At 37.8% G+C, this 15,527-nt stretch overlaps 1 protein-coding gene across 22 annotated transcripts in view; it reads left to right on the top strand.

The window, feature by feature from the left end:
• The window catches only part of SOX6 (SRY-box transcription factor 6), a 765,792-nt gene that overhangs the window by 539,941 nt on the left and 210,324 nt on the right, over positions 1–15,527 (top strand). For all 22 annotated transcript variants that reach the window (XM_070473416.1, XM_020904495.2, XM_020904527.2 and 19 more), the window contains 2 exons: positions 11,273–11,445; positions 14,233–14,301. In XM_070473416.1, the coding sequence (XP_070329517.1) occupies positions 11,273–11,445; positions 14,233–14,301 (242 nt within the window). The remainder of the gene's footprint in view (positions 1–11,272; positions 11,446–14,232; positions 14,302–15,527) is intronic.

Raw genomic sequence — 15,527 nt, 5'->3', positions numbered from 1 at the left:
GACTGGTTTGATCTCCTTGCAGTCCAAGGGACTCTCAAGAGTCTTCTCCAACCACAGTTCAAAAGCATCAGTTCTTCAGTGTTCACCCTTCTTTATGGTCCAACTCTCACTGGAAAAACCATAGTTTTGACTAGACGGACCTTTGTTGGCAGAGTAATGTCTCTGCTTTTTAATATGCTGTCTAGGTTGGTCATAGCTTTTCTTCCAAGGAGCATCTTTTAATTTCATGGCTGCAGTCACCATCTGCAGTGATTTTGGAGCCCAGGAAAATAAAGTCTGTCACTACTTCCATTGTTTCTCCATCTATTTGCGATGAAGTGATAGGATCAGCATTTTTTTAATGTTGAGTTTTGAGCCAGCTTTTTCACTCTTCTCTTTCACCTTCATCAAGAGACTCTCTAGTTCCTCTTCACTTTCTGCCATAAGGTTGGTGTCTTCTGCATATCTGAGGTTATTGATATTTCTCCCGGCAATCTTGATTCCAGCTTGTGCTTCCTCCAGCCCAGCGTTTCACATGATGTACTCTGCATAAAGTTAAATGAGCAGGGTGACAATATACAGTCTTGATGTATTCTTTTCCCAATTTGGAACCAGTCTGTTGTTCCATGTCCAGTTCTAACTGTTGCTTCTTGGCCTGCATATAGGTTTCACAGGAGGCAGGTAAGGTGGTCTGGTATTTCCACCTCTTTAAGAATTTTCCAGTTTGTTGTGATCCACATAGTCAAAGGCTTTACAATAGCCAATGAAGCAGAAGTAGATGTTTTTCTGGAATTCACTTGCTTTCTTTGTGATCGAACAGGTGTTGGCAATTTGATGTCTTGTTTCTCTGCCTTTTCTAAATCCAGCTTGTACATCTGGAAGCTCTTGGTTCATGTACTGTTGAAGCCTCACTTGAAGGATTTTGAGCATTACCTTGATAGCATGTGAAATGAGTCCAATTGTGCAGTAGTTTGAGCATTCCTTGTCCTTGTCCTTCTTTGGGATTGGAATGAAAACTGACCTTTTCCAGTCCTGTGGCCACTGCTTAGTTTTCCATAGTTGCTGGCATATTGAGTGCAGCACTTGCTATGTAAGTTTAAACAATTATCTTTGTAAAATAAGGCATATTAGACTAGGGCAGGGGTCCCCTAATTTACACTGGACAAGTCATAAATACAGTGTAGAAATGGGCAAGGTTTGTGGTGTGTTTGTACAATCAACTGTCTTAAGACTTAGCCGTATTTGAGAAATTCCTTAGACCTTGCTAGGAACACTTACTAGTTTTCTCCAGGTGATTTCCTCTTGACTAGCAGCTTACTGTTCCAGCCTACAGAGACACTGTACTCCATGACAGCAGTGCCCTTGATGTGCAAAATATTTGAGTATATTTTTCAGCCTTTCATGGGTGTTATAAATATTATATCTCGAATATTTCGGGATGTCATTGTCTGTATAACCTTGTATTTGTTTGGAACCAGGAAGTCATATGCTCATTGAGGAGACTAAGGGAAAATAGGTTTGGAGAATAAACATAACAGAGGATCTTGACTGCCAGGCTAGGTGCTAATTTCCTAAGTAACTCCAGGTATATCACTTAATATCATGATCTGTTTTTAATCTGTAAGGTATCAAAGTTCAATTTGCTCAACTCCTTGGTATTCTAATTGCCTAGCCTATCTAAAAGATAGGCTTCTCATTTTGTAAAGAAACCTTTCTAAGAAATTGTATATTTCTAAGCCATATGTGTTAGTTGCTCAGTCATGTCAGACTCTTTGTGACCCAATGGACAATAGCCCACCAGGCTCCTCTGTCCATGGGATTTTCCAGGTAAGAATGTTGGAGTGGGTTACCATGCCCTCCTCCAGGGGGTCTTCCTGACCCAGAGATCAAACCTTAGTCTCCCGCATGGCAGGCAGATTCTTCACCATCAGAGCCGCCAGGGAAGCCCAAAGTTATTCTGGCCCATAAAGGGGTCAAGCCCACGACCTTGGTGTTATTAGTGCCACACTCTAACCAGCTGAGCTAACTGGCCACACATTCACTTTCAAAGCCTTATGTGATATTAAAATTCTAGGTCCCTTAGAGCATTGCTCCTAACTTTTAGAAATTTCCTATGTATTTTAAGTGTGTGGCAAGGAAGCCAATCCTATAATGCTTGTTGGCAATACTATTTTTTGTTTTTTTTTACTTTTTCCCCCCAAAGGACCAAAGAATTTTGCATTTATGAAAGATCAGAAATTACTCTTTTTATGTGTGAATTGTGTTATTATCCATAGAGAACAGTAATGTGATGAGAGCGTATCATGCTGAAGGAGACATGTTTCAGGATACCTTCATTTCCAGACCCCGAAAGGATGAGCTAATAAAGCACAATGGGCTAAAGACCCAGCTGTGAGGTTAGGAGCCTAGATGGCAGAATTCCATGGATTGTTCTTACTCTTTTGGGATCTGCGACATGAATAGACCTCAGTTGATCCAGGAATAGACTTCCTTTTGCAGCTAGAAAGAGAGGAAACTAAAGGAGAGGTGAGTGTGCCTGGAATCTATTCCAGGAGAGTTGAACTTAATTTAGGAATTGCTGGGTGTCCTTCTCTTGCTCATACACAGTAAAATTTTAATGACATTTTAAGTGAGTGTTTACATTTTAAGAAGAAAATTCTCATACATTGGGTGAGGAAAAAAAAAAAAACAGCCTGTACCTCGATCCATGAGCCACACTTCCTGTGTGGTGATCCCTAAGTGATTCCTAAGAGAACAATTGCGGCATTTATGAAACTTTTTATTTACTAAGTAGTGGATAGTAGCATATGGGAGCAATGACAATAGCTGACTGATGAGAAAACAAAGAAATTCCAGTATTTTCCTCTTTTGAAAAACGTCATTCAGAATTTAGTCATATTGGTTCAGCTGTTGTAACCAAAGACTGATAAGATAATAGAGGTCTTTGTGGTGGTTTTGTACTGAAATCCTTTATCTTTATGATGCACTGGGGCCCTTTAGAGTGGAAAGCTTTTAAAACTGCTGTTGGATTCAGAACTCAAATTAGCTGCTGGTATACTGGGACAGGGGTTCCGTTCTCCGGCAGTCACCACAAAGTAACTTTTATCAGGGGACCTTCTGACGGATTGTTATTTTCTTCAGCTCACCCTATTTATTTTTGTTGACTTTCTGCTGTTCTATTTTGTGACATTTAAAAGAACACTGTATCGAAAAGGCCAGTGCTAAATGGTGGACTGAGCTTGTGAAGTAGAGACATCACAGCCCATCTGATGTGTGAGGAGGCTGCAGTTTGAGATGCCACAGTTTAACCAGGTTACCTGTGGGCAGAAAAGATCAAATGCGGCCTTCTTTTATGACTAGCATTGTATTTTGTCTTTCTTCTCAAACAATGTCCATTAAAAAAAATTAGAACTAACCAGGGAATTGACTCTCAAGAGCTTTTCTTTTCAACTTAATTTAAAATCTTTCTGGATTGTTGACTGGGTTCTGTGATTGATGCTGCTTGGAATTATTGTTAAATTCTTTAATCCTTTCCAGGATCGATATGGAAAAGTATTATCTATCAGAATTCCTCTCCAGTGTTACTGCCACCTCTCCCCATCATTCCAAACACACTGTTCAAACCCAGACTTCTTGTAATTTTGTTCTTTAGTCCTATTAACTATACTAAAGTAGTATGTGATCCAATAAAGAATGATTAGATAGAAGTCTTATTTTAAATTTGCTAGGACATATTTCTAGATAACGCCAAACTAATTTGCTAATATTAGTTTTATTTGACTTGGTAGACTTTGTGTTTTAACACTGCTACCCCTCATTTTATAAATATGAAGAAATAAAAAACATGCACAGAAATTCACAAAACTTAATTTAGCTGTCCTTGCTTGTTCTCTTTCCCTCTCTCTCTACTTCCCCCTTAGTTTCTCCCCTTCTGCCTTCTCTCTTTCTTTTTCTACCAATCCCCCCTCGCATTTCTAATTTTCTCTGTCTCTCTTTCCACTGCTGTGCTGTTTCTGGGTTTTCTCATTAGAAAAAACTTAGTCATCACCATACAGCAGTGATCCACTTTCAGAGGACAGATATTAAGTGAGTGACCTGTTTAAGATTTTTATATTTTAGAAGTCCTAGATAGGGGAATATTGTAAAAGAGGTGAGGCACATCCATTTATTAAAGTGCTGTCTGCAAGGTGCCTTCCATATCCAGATGTGGAATCTTTAGGGATTTCCCAATGCCTAGTCTTATTTCTAGCACCACTGATTGTAATTATGTATATTTCACATGGGCAAAATTAACTAGCAGATTGTGATACTAACTTTTAGGAGTTGATGTTAAAAAAAAAACACACACACTTGATTTTTACTTTTTTATTCTATATCAAGAAAGGATTTGTCCTAATTGTCTCATTATTTTACTTAAATTCCCATCTATTTTGAATTTCTCTATTGGCTTTGTACCTAGGGACAGGTAGTTATACTTTGTAAAGTTTAAAATAAAGAGTCTATTTTAGTTAATTTTTTTTTTTCAACTTCTTCTGATTATGACCAAAAAAGGCTAGAGGGCTGATTTTGAAACTGTTATGGTGAAAGATGGTATTTGAAAACTTTTGATGAGGGAAATTGCTGCTGTATTTACATGTTGAAAAGTGTTTCCTTATTTACACACTATTGACTTCCTATTGAGACTCAAAATTTTAAGTACAACTGGTAAAGAATTCAATGGATCAAACTCAGTAAATCTGAAGTCACTGGAATAGAGGCCCCTAAGAAAAAAATGTGTCAATTTTAAAGGTCTTTCCTAACTGAAGACCATTTTGTGATAGAGCCAAAGGTTAATAAAATCAGTAGTGAATGTAGCAATTTTACAGATAAGCTATTCACAACAAGTGTAGTTACTTGAATAAAAAGCTAATTCAGTTCTAAAATGCCACATGCAGTAGCAGTGAATAGCTGCTTTTAGGTGCTTTCTGGAGGAGGATAAAATACAGAATCACGGCACTCTTCTCTTCAGCGTCCCTGGCTGCCTGTAAATTGCTGTGAATGGGGCTGTGGGCTGACAGGCTCTATTAAGACAAACTGCCTTTCTCATCGGAGAGATAAAATAAATCAGGTGTTTAGTCAAATTAAAATACTTCAGCTGGAGCAGGCCCTGGGGAGCACTGATCCACCTGACTAATCTGAGAGAAACTCAAGACAGATGTGGTTTGGGGATAAAGACGACCCCATGAAACACACACACACACACACAAAACAAAAACCCTATTGCATTGTCTTTCCAGTTGGAGAATACAGTTTACAGCAAAGAGTGTCAGGCGCACTCTGTGTATGATAGTGGATAAAAGCAGGCGCCCTAACTTGTAGAGAAGCTGTGTACGGAAGCTTTTTTTGCTGCTTCCTTTTTTTCAGTTTATGAAACTACTTCTGCTTTTATGAAGGAGAGGCTATTTTCTGGCAGTGGTTTTAAGAATCATTTTCAGATAGCCTGGAGATGAGAAACAGATGATGTAGGCAGCTACTGATCACCTCTGCTGGCCTGGGCAGATCCTCAGGATCTGATCTGCTTTTTTTCTAAGTTGATTTGATCAAACCTCAAAATATAATTTAAGACAAGATTTCCTACATAGAGTTAGGCTACCTTCTAAGAGCATTCTATAGGGTCATTTGCCTTACTTAATATGTAGTTAGGTTGCCCCACTATGTCTTATTAAATTGTCTACTTTTAAATAACTCTGGCAGTTGTTAGTTCCTTTGCTATGCCAAAGTTTCACGTTCAGTTAAACTAGTATTTTTGAGATGAAGTAACTCGTGCTTGCAGGTTGATTAGTCAGTGTGATTTAGACTTGATATTATTTTTATTATAGCTGCATACACATTTGCTGTTAATTAAAACAAAAATCCATTTAAATACTTGAATTTAAACCACTACATATGAACAAATACAATGGGTATAGAACAGAAGAATGACTACACGCATATGTATATATAGTCCTACATACGTGTGTGTGTGTGTGCTGTCACCCAGTCATGTCCATCTCTTTGCAGCCCTATGGACTGTAGCCCGTCAGGCTCCTCTGTCCATGGAATGCTCCATGCAAGAATACTGGAGTGGTTGCCACTTCCTTCTCCAGGGGATCTTTCTGACCTAGGTATCAAATTGGCAGCTCCTGTTCCTCCTGCACTGGCAGGTGGATTCTTTTACCACAGGGCCACAAAACTAGAAATCAGTGTACATTATATAAGAGCTTACATTATCTAAATGTATAGGCTAATATGTGTGTGTGTACACATATATATCCACATGTATATTTCCCATTTCGGGAGCAATTTTAGATTTGTTATACTACTATATTTCATTCAAACTGAATTTTTCATGCCACTCACACCTATACAAAATATATACGTGCTTCTCAAATTTAAGGATAAGATAACAATAGCTGTATATGTGCACCTAACTTTTCGATATAAATATACTGATTGTGGCTTGTTTTCTTCTTAAACATGTATCTTTTTAAGGTCAATGAAAGACTTATTTAGATATCATTGAAGTTTTACAATTAAACAACTTGTGTAGCATGCTGATGTGTAAAAAGATTCAGTTAAATCGTGTTTCTCTGTAAATTCAGGTATACATGTCTGTTAGTATTGGAAGCATCTATTCATTTATGGACCTGTTAGCTTCACCTTGAAAAGAAAAGGTTAAGGAGCCATTTATATGTTATCCTTAGCTTCTCTGTTTCCTATGCAGGGAAGAAAGGGAAATATATTAAAGGTTTTAGAAAAGATGAAGTTTAACCTAGCAAAGAAGAGAAAATTTTCCAGTCTTTACTGAGGAATCTAACTGCCAGATCCAACTCTTCTATTGGTCCTTGCCCCAAATTTCCTGTGAACGCTCTTCTTTGTTAACAAAGAACTGTGGCACAGTAACTTTACCATTGTCCAGTAAGTGTTCTCTTAACTCACCTCATGTATGTTCAGTTCAGTTCAGTCGTTCAGTCATGTCTGACTCTTTGCGACCTCATGAACTGCAGCACACCAGGCCTCCCTGTCTGTCACCAACTCCCAGAGTTCACCCAAACCCATGTCCATTGAGTTGGTGATGCCATCCAACCATCTCATCCTCTGTCATCCCCTTCTCCTCCTGCCCTTAATCTTCCCCAGCATCAGGGTCTTTTCAAATAAGTCACCTCTTCGAATCAGGTGGCCAAAGTATTGGAGTTTCAGCTTCAGCATCAGTCCTTCCAATGAATATTCAGGACTGATTTCCTTTAGGATGGACTGATTGGATCTCCTTGCAGTCCAAGGGACTCTCAAGAGTCTTCTCCAACACCACAGTTCAAAAGCATCCATTCTTCGGCTCTCAGCTTTCTTTATAGTCCAATTCTCACATCCATATATGACTACTGGAAAAACCATAGCCTTGACTAGATGGACCTTTGTTGACAAAGCAATGTCTCTGCTTTTTAATATGCTATCTAGGTTGGTCATAACTTTCCTTCCAAGGAGTAAGCGTCTTTTAATTTCATGGCTGCAATCACCATCTGCAGTGATTTTAGAGCCCCCAAAAATAAAGTCAGCCACTGTTTCCACTGTTTCCCCATCTATTTCCCATGAAGTGATGGGACCAGATGCCATGATCTTAGTTTTCTGAATGTTGAGCTTTAAGCCAGCTTTTTCACTTCATCAAGATGTACGTATAGCAAAAAAATTACAGGTAAATCAGAATGTTGTTACTTCAGAATGTTGTTGTTACATACAAAAAATATATAATAAAATGTGCATATATCCCATTTATCTGTTCTAATAACTCCCAAACTATTCAACACACTATAGCTAGAATGCCCACATCATCTCTTGTTTAAATATTTTAGTGATTTCGAAATTTTCTTAGAATAAACATGAAGTTCATCCAGTACGGTCTGTAAGGAGCTGAATGGTGTGACCTTTTCCTACTTCTCTAGCCTCATTTAGTACTCTTCTCTCCTTTGTTTTTTTGTTTGTTTTTACCTAAGTTTTACTACCTTCTTTCAATTTCTGAAACACACACTGACACTCTCCACCACCACCTGGCACCTCACAGAGCCTTTGTCTGTGTTGTTTTCTCCTACTGAATAACTTCTTGACCACCCTACAACTCTTTGAGTAGTTAATTCTTCATGTTTCTGTTAACTTATTACTGATACTTTTTCAGGCATACCTTCCTGAGTCTTGGTCCTTCCAGACTTGGTTAAACCTCCCAGAAAGTATCTGTCCTGTTTATAATTCTTATTTAGTTGTAGTCTAGAAAAGGCAGAGGAACTGGAGATCAAATTGCCAACATCCGCTGGATCATCAAAAAAGCAAGAGAGTTCCAGAAAAACATCTATTTCTGCTTTATTGACTATGCCAAAGCCTTTGACTGTGTGGATCACAATAAACTGGAAAATTCTGAAAGAGATGGGAATACCAGACCACCTGACCTGCCTCTTGAGAAACCTATATGCAAGTCAGGAAGCAACACTTAGAACTGAACATGGACCAACAGACTGGTTCCAAATAGGAAAAGGAGTACGTCAAAGCTGTATATTGTCACCCTGCTTCTTTAACTTACATGCAGAGTACATCATGAGAAATGCTGGGCTGGAAGAAGTACAAGCTGGAATCAAGATTGCCGGGAGAAATATCAATAACCTCATATATGCAGATGACACCACCCTTATGGCAGAAAGTTAAGAACTAAAGAGCCTCTTCATGAAAGAGGAGAGTGAAAAAGTTGTCTTCAAGCTCAACATTCAGAAAACTAAGATCATGGCATCCGGTCCCATCACTTCATGGGAGATAGATGGGGAAACAGTGTAAATAGTGTCAGACTTTATTTTTTTAGGCTCCAAAATCACTGCAGGTGGTGATTGCAGCCATGAAATTAAAAGACGCTTACTTCCTGAAAGGAAAGTTATGACCAACCTAGATAGCATATTAAAAAGCAGAGACATTACTTTGCCAACAAAGGTCCGTCTAGTCAAAGCTATGGTTTTTCCAGTAGTCGTGTATGGATGTGAGAGTTGTGCTGTGAAGAAAGCTGAGAGCCGAAGAATTGAGGCTTTTTTGAACTGTGGTGTTAGAGAAGGCTCTTGAGAGTCCCTTGGACTGCAAGGAGATCCAAACAGTCCATCCTAAAGGTCAGTCCTCGGTGTTCATTGGAAGGACTGATGCTGAAGCTGAAACTCCAGTACTTTGGCCACATTATGCAAAGAGTTGACTCATTAGAAAAAGCCCTGATGCTGGGAAGGATTGGGGTCAGGAGGAGAAGGGGACAACAGAGGATGAAATGGTTAGATGGCATCACTGACTTGATGGACATGAGTTTGTATGAACTCCGGGAGTTGGTGATGGACAGGGAGGCCTGGTGCGCTGCGATTCATGGGGTCGCAAAGAGTTGGACACGACTGAGGACTGAACTGAACTGAACACTTATATGTGTGATTACTTGATGAGGGTGAGAGTAGGAAACTGTCTGCTTTTACTTGCTATAGTATCTGTATCCTTGTTTCTTGATATAGTACCTGAGATTCAGGAAATATTCTTTAATTAAAGTTTAATGAAATGAGTAAGTAAATTTCATACTTGTTTTATATCTCCTCATTCCTATATATCATTAATATCTATATTAGTTGAGCTTGTTTTACTTTGGAAGAGATTTTATGATCCTCTCCAGGAACCTGATTTTGTATTTTAATATTTCTGGATCAAGAAGTTCTTTCTCTCACCAGGCTTAAATTCCTATTGCTGAAATAAAAACTCATTTATAAAAATCATTCTCTTTAGCTAGAAAGGACAACTGGTTACAGTCTTTGAGATACAGAATTTGTTTCCATATTAGTGAAGTACATTTTCTAATATCATTTCACTATCTTATTTTTCTTTTAATTTTGATATTAGGCCACCTTTCAGCTCAATAAATCTTTAAGGATTATGGAACATTGACAGTTTATTTAGTTATGTGTTTACTTATTTATTTTTAAGGACATAAATTGGCACTAAGACCAAAGTAATCCTAAATATTGTAGCTTCTCAACTGATATCAGGTCTTATCTTGTGAGAATCATATATTAGTAAGGGCTAGCCAACATCCTTTGAAGGCTCCTTTTTCCCATGGGCCCACTCAAAAAAATAGGTCTTTTCCTAATTAAAATATGTTCAGTTTCTCAGATTGTCCTAGTGCTTTCTTAGCAGAAATGAGGGGAATTTCATAAGGAGATTGGAAGTCTCCTCTTCCACATAAACAAAAATTGGCAATCTTTATCTCTTTTGACAGCTGGTGGCATCTTTCTGAAAAGCTTTCAAAGCATAGATCATTTCTTCATAATGAAACCTGTGTGCTCAAATACAGTGGGTTGAAATTCTTATCTTATACTACAGTAAAATGCTCTAATTTTGAGTCACAAAAGGATTCTGTACCCTTTACTTAGGAGAGCTGTGCAATTTGCCCATAAATAGACTGCTCAGCACCATTAGTGCATACCGTAAGTGTGCAGTGACATCATAACCTTTTCAACCTTTTCAACCTTGAATGTGTTTTTTTCCTTTGAAGAATGACAAATGACAAAGGGGTGAGTGAGCCTCCCAAGCAATATTTTTGCCTTTAAGGATGAACTTGGGGACTTTAGCTTGATCCCCTCACAGGAGGAAAAAAAAATCAGCTCCATTGTCACCTGAGGCAAGATGGTTTTATTTATTTATTTTTTTCCTCTTTCTGTCCCTGGTCCCACAGCCAAGAGAGACCTCTGACTTCTAAGCTTCAGAGATAGATCTTTGCACGATAGAAAAATTTTATGAGGGCAGTGATCAGAAAAGTACTGAAATAACTTTTTAAGTACCTACTATGTCTTAGATTCTCTGTTAGTCATTGAGGGTAGAGGTGATTATAGAATATTAATACAACCTATAGTTTCTAATCTTTGGTACTAAATAACATAAGTTTCTTAGCTTGATAAGATAGATTTGGGTGGAGAGGGAAGGGGAATGTGGTGAATGGGAGAGAATGGAGGAGTTTGTTCTGTTTTGTTTTGTTTTAAAGAACAAGAGGGAGGAGTGCGTATTTTATTGGCAACAGTCCTTTTTCTTGGCAGGGCAATGACTAACCCTAGTGCTCATTCCTTTGCTATTCCATAGAGTTCTTGCACTCACAGTGACCTCCAGTTATTGTCCCAGATATTTGTGTCTTAGAGTAGTCCCTTTCTAAATCTGCCTACCCACTCAGTTCCCTAATTCATTCAGAATTTTCTCAAACTTGTGAGATATCTTTTCACTTCCGTTTCAGGTACACCTGAGAGCCTGGCAGAAAAAGAACGGCAGCTCTCTACCATGATTACCCAGCTGATCAGTTTACGGGAGCAGCTCCTGGCAGCGCATGATGAACAGAAAAAACTGGCAGCCTCACAAATTGAGAAACAACGGCAGCAAATGGACCTTGCTCGCCAACAGCAAGAACAGGTGAGCCCTGCAAAAGGAGCTGATGAACTGGAGATGTGGGATGTGCCAAAGCTCAGAGAGTAATCACATTGATTGGTTTATTTGTCATAAGCCTTCCTAAAAAAAGACAAGGAAAGAAAGAAGCCTTCTGGAAATCCAGGGTCGTTGAGAATACTGAGGGGATATGTGGAGGACAAAGAGAGGCATAATAGCAACTGGTCATAACTGAAATGATAACGTTGTTCCAGAACATTTGGATTTGATTAATACCCTGGGATACTTGTTCATGTAGGTATCACATATATCCCCAGTGTAGCTTAACCATGAGTAAATCGCTTCTCTCTGGACCTCTTATTCTCATCCAGTAAAAGAAGATCCTGGTCTCAAAAAACTTTGAGAATTGTTTAACTTACTGGTTCAAGTTCGGGTGACTACATGTCTCAGTTTTTCCAGAATAGCTCTGATTAATGTATGTTTTCCAGAGTAATTACTAATACTCCCCTCTTCTACCTGTGAAAGTTGTCCTGGCTAGGCTGATAAATTATATGGTCACTCTCTTTTAGCATAGGTAAATCATTAAAAACAAATTAACACATGGCTCCTGGAAGAATTTGATTTCATTGATTTAGAAGTGAGAAGGAAGAAAAATAGCAAAGTTTAAGTGTGTATCTTTTAAAAAATAAATCACTTTCCCAAATGTTTTTCCTGTCTCATAAGAGTACATTAATCTAACAACAAGGATCCTATAGAGTAGTCCCTGATGCTTTAGATCAGACAGATCCAAATTAATGTGCAGTTTTTAGGAATCTGACATTATTACTGGAATTATCTTTTCAGTTAAATGTATTTTATAGGGGTATATAGAGCAATATATGCTCTGTTGATTTTAATGAGTTGTGACGTCTGGTATTTTATATGCTTGAATATTTGCCCACATGTAGGAATATGGACTCAGCCCCTAATGGAAAATAACATAAAGGAACACTGTAAAAAATCAGAAGTTAGAATGTCATTTAGCCATCCAGAGATGACACAGTAATTAACTATTGACACTTGTGAATAAGCTAGCACAAATTAATCTTGACACATTTGCAGACGAGTGATATCTTACAGTGAACACTTTGTAATTATATTTCAAAATGAAAATTAAATGACACTTAAAACTAGGTTGTCATGCTCAATGAAGCGAGCATGTAGCTCAACCGATTGGCAAATAAAATTCAGAATTTGAGCCACATGGTGCTTATGTACCATACTTCACTGTGTCAAACCCATACGTCTAGAGTGGATGATAGTAATTGCACTGCGGTGTTTTGGGTGCATTTCTATGCAGCACTTTATCATTTAGGAGGGACCATCAATATTAAATGTCTAGCGGTGTTTCACTGGCTTGCTAAGAGGGAATAAATATTCAGAGATCCAGCATGTATACCTAGAGTTGCAGAGTTGTCCATTTCTGATTTGAATGGTGATAAGCAGAGTGAGCCTTTTCAACCTGATTAAATGCTATTTCCATTTTGCTTCTAAAGCTTTGGGGAGGAGTGGTCCCATTTCTTAAACTGTAGCCTATGTTAGGGGCAGCTTTATCATAACTTCTAGTATGAACCAGTCATCACCAGAAACCATTAAGATATATTTGGGGGCAGACTGCTATTTGTCATCTTCTGCTGAAAAGAATGTAATCTGGGTATTTCCCTCTACTCTAGGCTGGAAGATCAAAAAGACTCAGGAAGTATACAGCTGAGGGGTAATTCACACTCATTTCCAACACTGTCCATTTTAGAATGTTTTGGAAATAGAAGAAATAGGGAGAGCATAACTCTTGCCTATAGGCATCATGAAACCAAGTCATCCTAAGAGCTTTCTGGCCATTTTTTCCCCTGGCTTCCGAGGTTGGCAGTGAGTGTGTTCTCACTGAGGGGCATTCCCATGGGTTTCAAGCTCCAGCAGTTCAGATTTTGAGGTAATAAGCAGCCTGACACCTAACTCATGTTTTATAGTAAACACTATTATCCTAAAGAAGTTCTTTGCTCTCCTGAGGGGAAGATTCAGTCTTCAATGGGGCTTGCATTAAGTGGTTAATGTTTTTTTTTATAGACCAGATGACACGTTAAGATGTTGAATTTGTTGGATGAAGCAAGGGAATACAAAACTTATATGTGGATCCTGTACAATAAAACTAACACATTACAATAAAAAAGATGTGAATAAATAGGAAATTTTGTTTAAAAAAAAATGCTTTGTACATTACACATTACATCAGCAATAAACAAGATAAAAGTTTTTGGTTTTTAATGTTTTTTTTCTTTTGACATTCCCTGACAATATTTGTTAGCATTATCAGTTCTAAAAATTTTTACAGTAGAAAAGGTCTCACCAAAGTAGGCCATATTATAAGTAATAGAAAGTTCTTTCATACCTTTGCTTATGAATTTTACTTTTTAAATCCAAATTAAGCTCCTCAGAAACATGAAGCCAGAGTTTTCCTGTCTTTATTCTCCAAGGATCAGATTTTGAAACTCCCATTCTTTCCAGATGACCGGTGCAGATATAGATGAACTGCTCACAAATGTAATACAAGAGGGGTAGTTTTCATGTACGGGTCAAGATTTAGGGGTAAGCAGAGAGATGGCACCTGTTTGAAATATTTCCCTTCTCTCCAGCTTTCTGATTCTGCCTCTCTCATTTTATAGGAATTCTTTCATATTAGAAGTACAATAAGACATTATTGTAATACCAGATATACCTCAGGTAATAGCAAAGGTGTAAGCATTTCATTTTAACTCAATGAAATTTTATTTCTGATAGATTGCAAGACAACAGCAGCAACTTCTGCAACAGCAGCACAAAATTAATCTCCTGCAACAACAGATCCAGGTCTGTGTATTTATTACTCTTGTCTGATTATACTTAGATACTTTCCTCCTTGAAAACGGAATTTAAAATGCTGCAAATGCACCCTTCTCTTATAAACAGCACCAATAGGGCTTTTATTCAAGGATGTTGTACACAGTTGTATAAGTGGATGTAGGAAATATTGACTTGGTGGAAGTCTAAGCATTCTTTTCTGATGTGATACACAAGCAGGATAAACCTTACCTTTTTTACCATCTGCCATTTGACTAATACTACCTAGTGAAAACATAATGGTTTCCAAGTTTCCATACTCATGCTAGTTTTATTGCCACAAAACTGCTTGCTCTGTATTTTACCGTCTGATAGTATCATGGGTAGAGGCTTATGTTTATTTGCTTGTTAGGTTGTCTGATGGGGCCAATTATGAGAAGAATCTTATGATCTAGGAAAAGGTTGGTAATAATTAATATATTAACTGCATTTCTGCTAGGTGCTGAAAGGAATATAAAGATTAGTAATTGTCTTCAAGAAGCTTATAGTTTAGAAATTTCTTTTTCTTTATTCCTTTTCTTTCTTCCTTCCTTTCTTTCTTTTTTTTTTTTGTGGCAGGGTGACACAATATAGAGATCATATTTACAATGGCCTGAGAAAGAATTCTGGTTTCTGTTATTCCATTAGATATTTGACAGTTAATTCAGCTAACAGCTATTTGACATAGGTAAGGGAAGTGATTTCCATTTTTGGATATGCGCATAGGTGGGTGTGTGACTTCTAGAAAGCCTTAGAATAAACAACCAGTTGTCTGGTGATTAAACCTCAGTCATACTGATCCCAGAGTTACATGTCCCCACCACAGCCTCTGGGTTTCTCCTGGTTGTTGTAGATATTTTCTATACTGGGATATATTATTCAGCCTAGTTGGGGCACAATATTCTGAATTATATTAGTCCTTTCCTTGGGATTAGTATTACACCTTCCTATGTTTTTAAAAATCATTTACATAAAGTTATAACTTATTTCACCTTACCAATGAAAGTCAGTCAAATCATTGAGATCTTTGCTTCATTGTGTAGTCACACTTAGTGTTCTGGGTAGTAGCCACTGAACTAAAAATACTGATTTGGTGCCTGAAGAAGTATTTGTACCTAATTTGGCACTTTGTCCATCTTTTCTAGGAAGTTTTAACTAGTGTTTGTTGTTGTTGTTTTAATTAGTTCTGATTATGTATTCCATAATCAAGTCTATAT

The sequence above is a fragment of the Odocoileus virginianus genome, chromosome 10 (genome assembly GCF_023699985.2).
Source record: "Odocoileus virginianus isolate 20LAN1187 ecotype Illinois chromosome 10, Ovbor_1.2, whole genome shotgun sequence".
Classification (NCBI taxonomy): Eukaryota; Metazoa; Chordata; class Mammalia; order Artiodactyla; family Cervidae; genus Odocoileus; species Odocoileus virginianus.
Note: the sequence above shows the minus strand (reverse complement) of the source record. Positions and strands in the feature narration are given on the sequence as shown.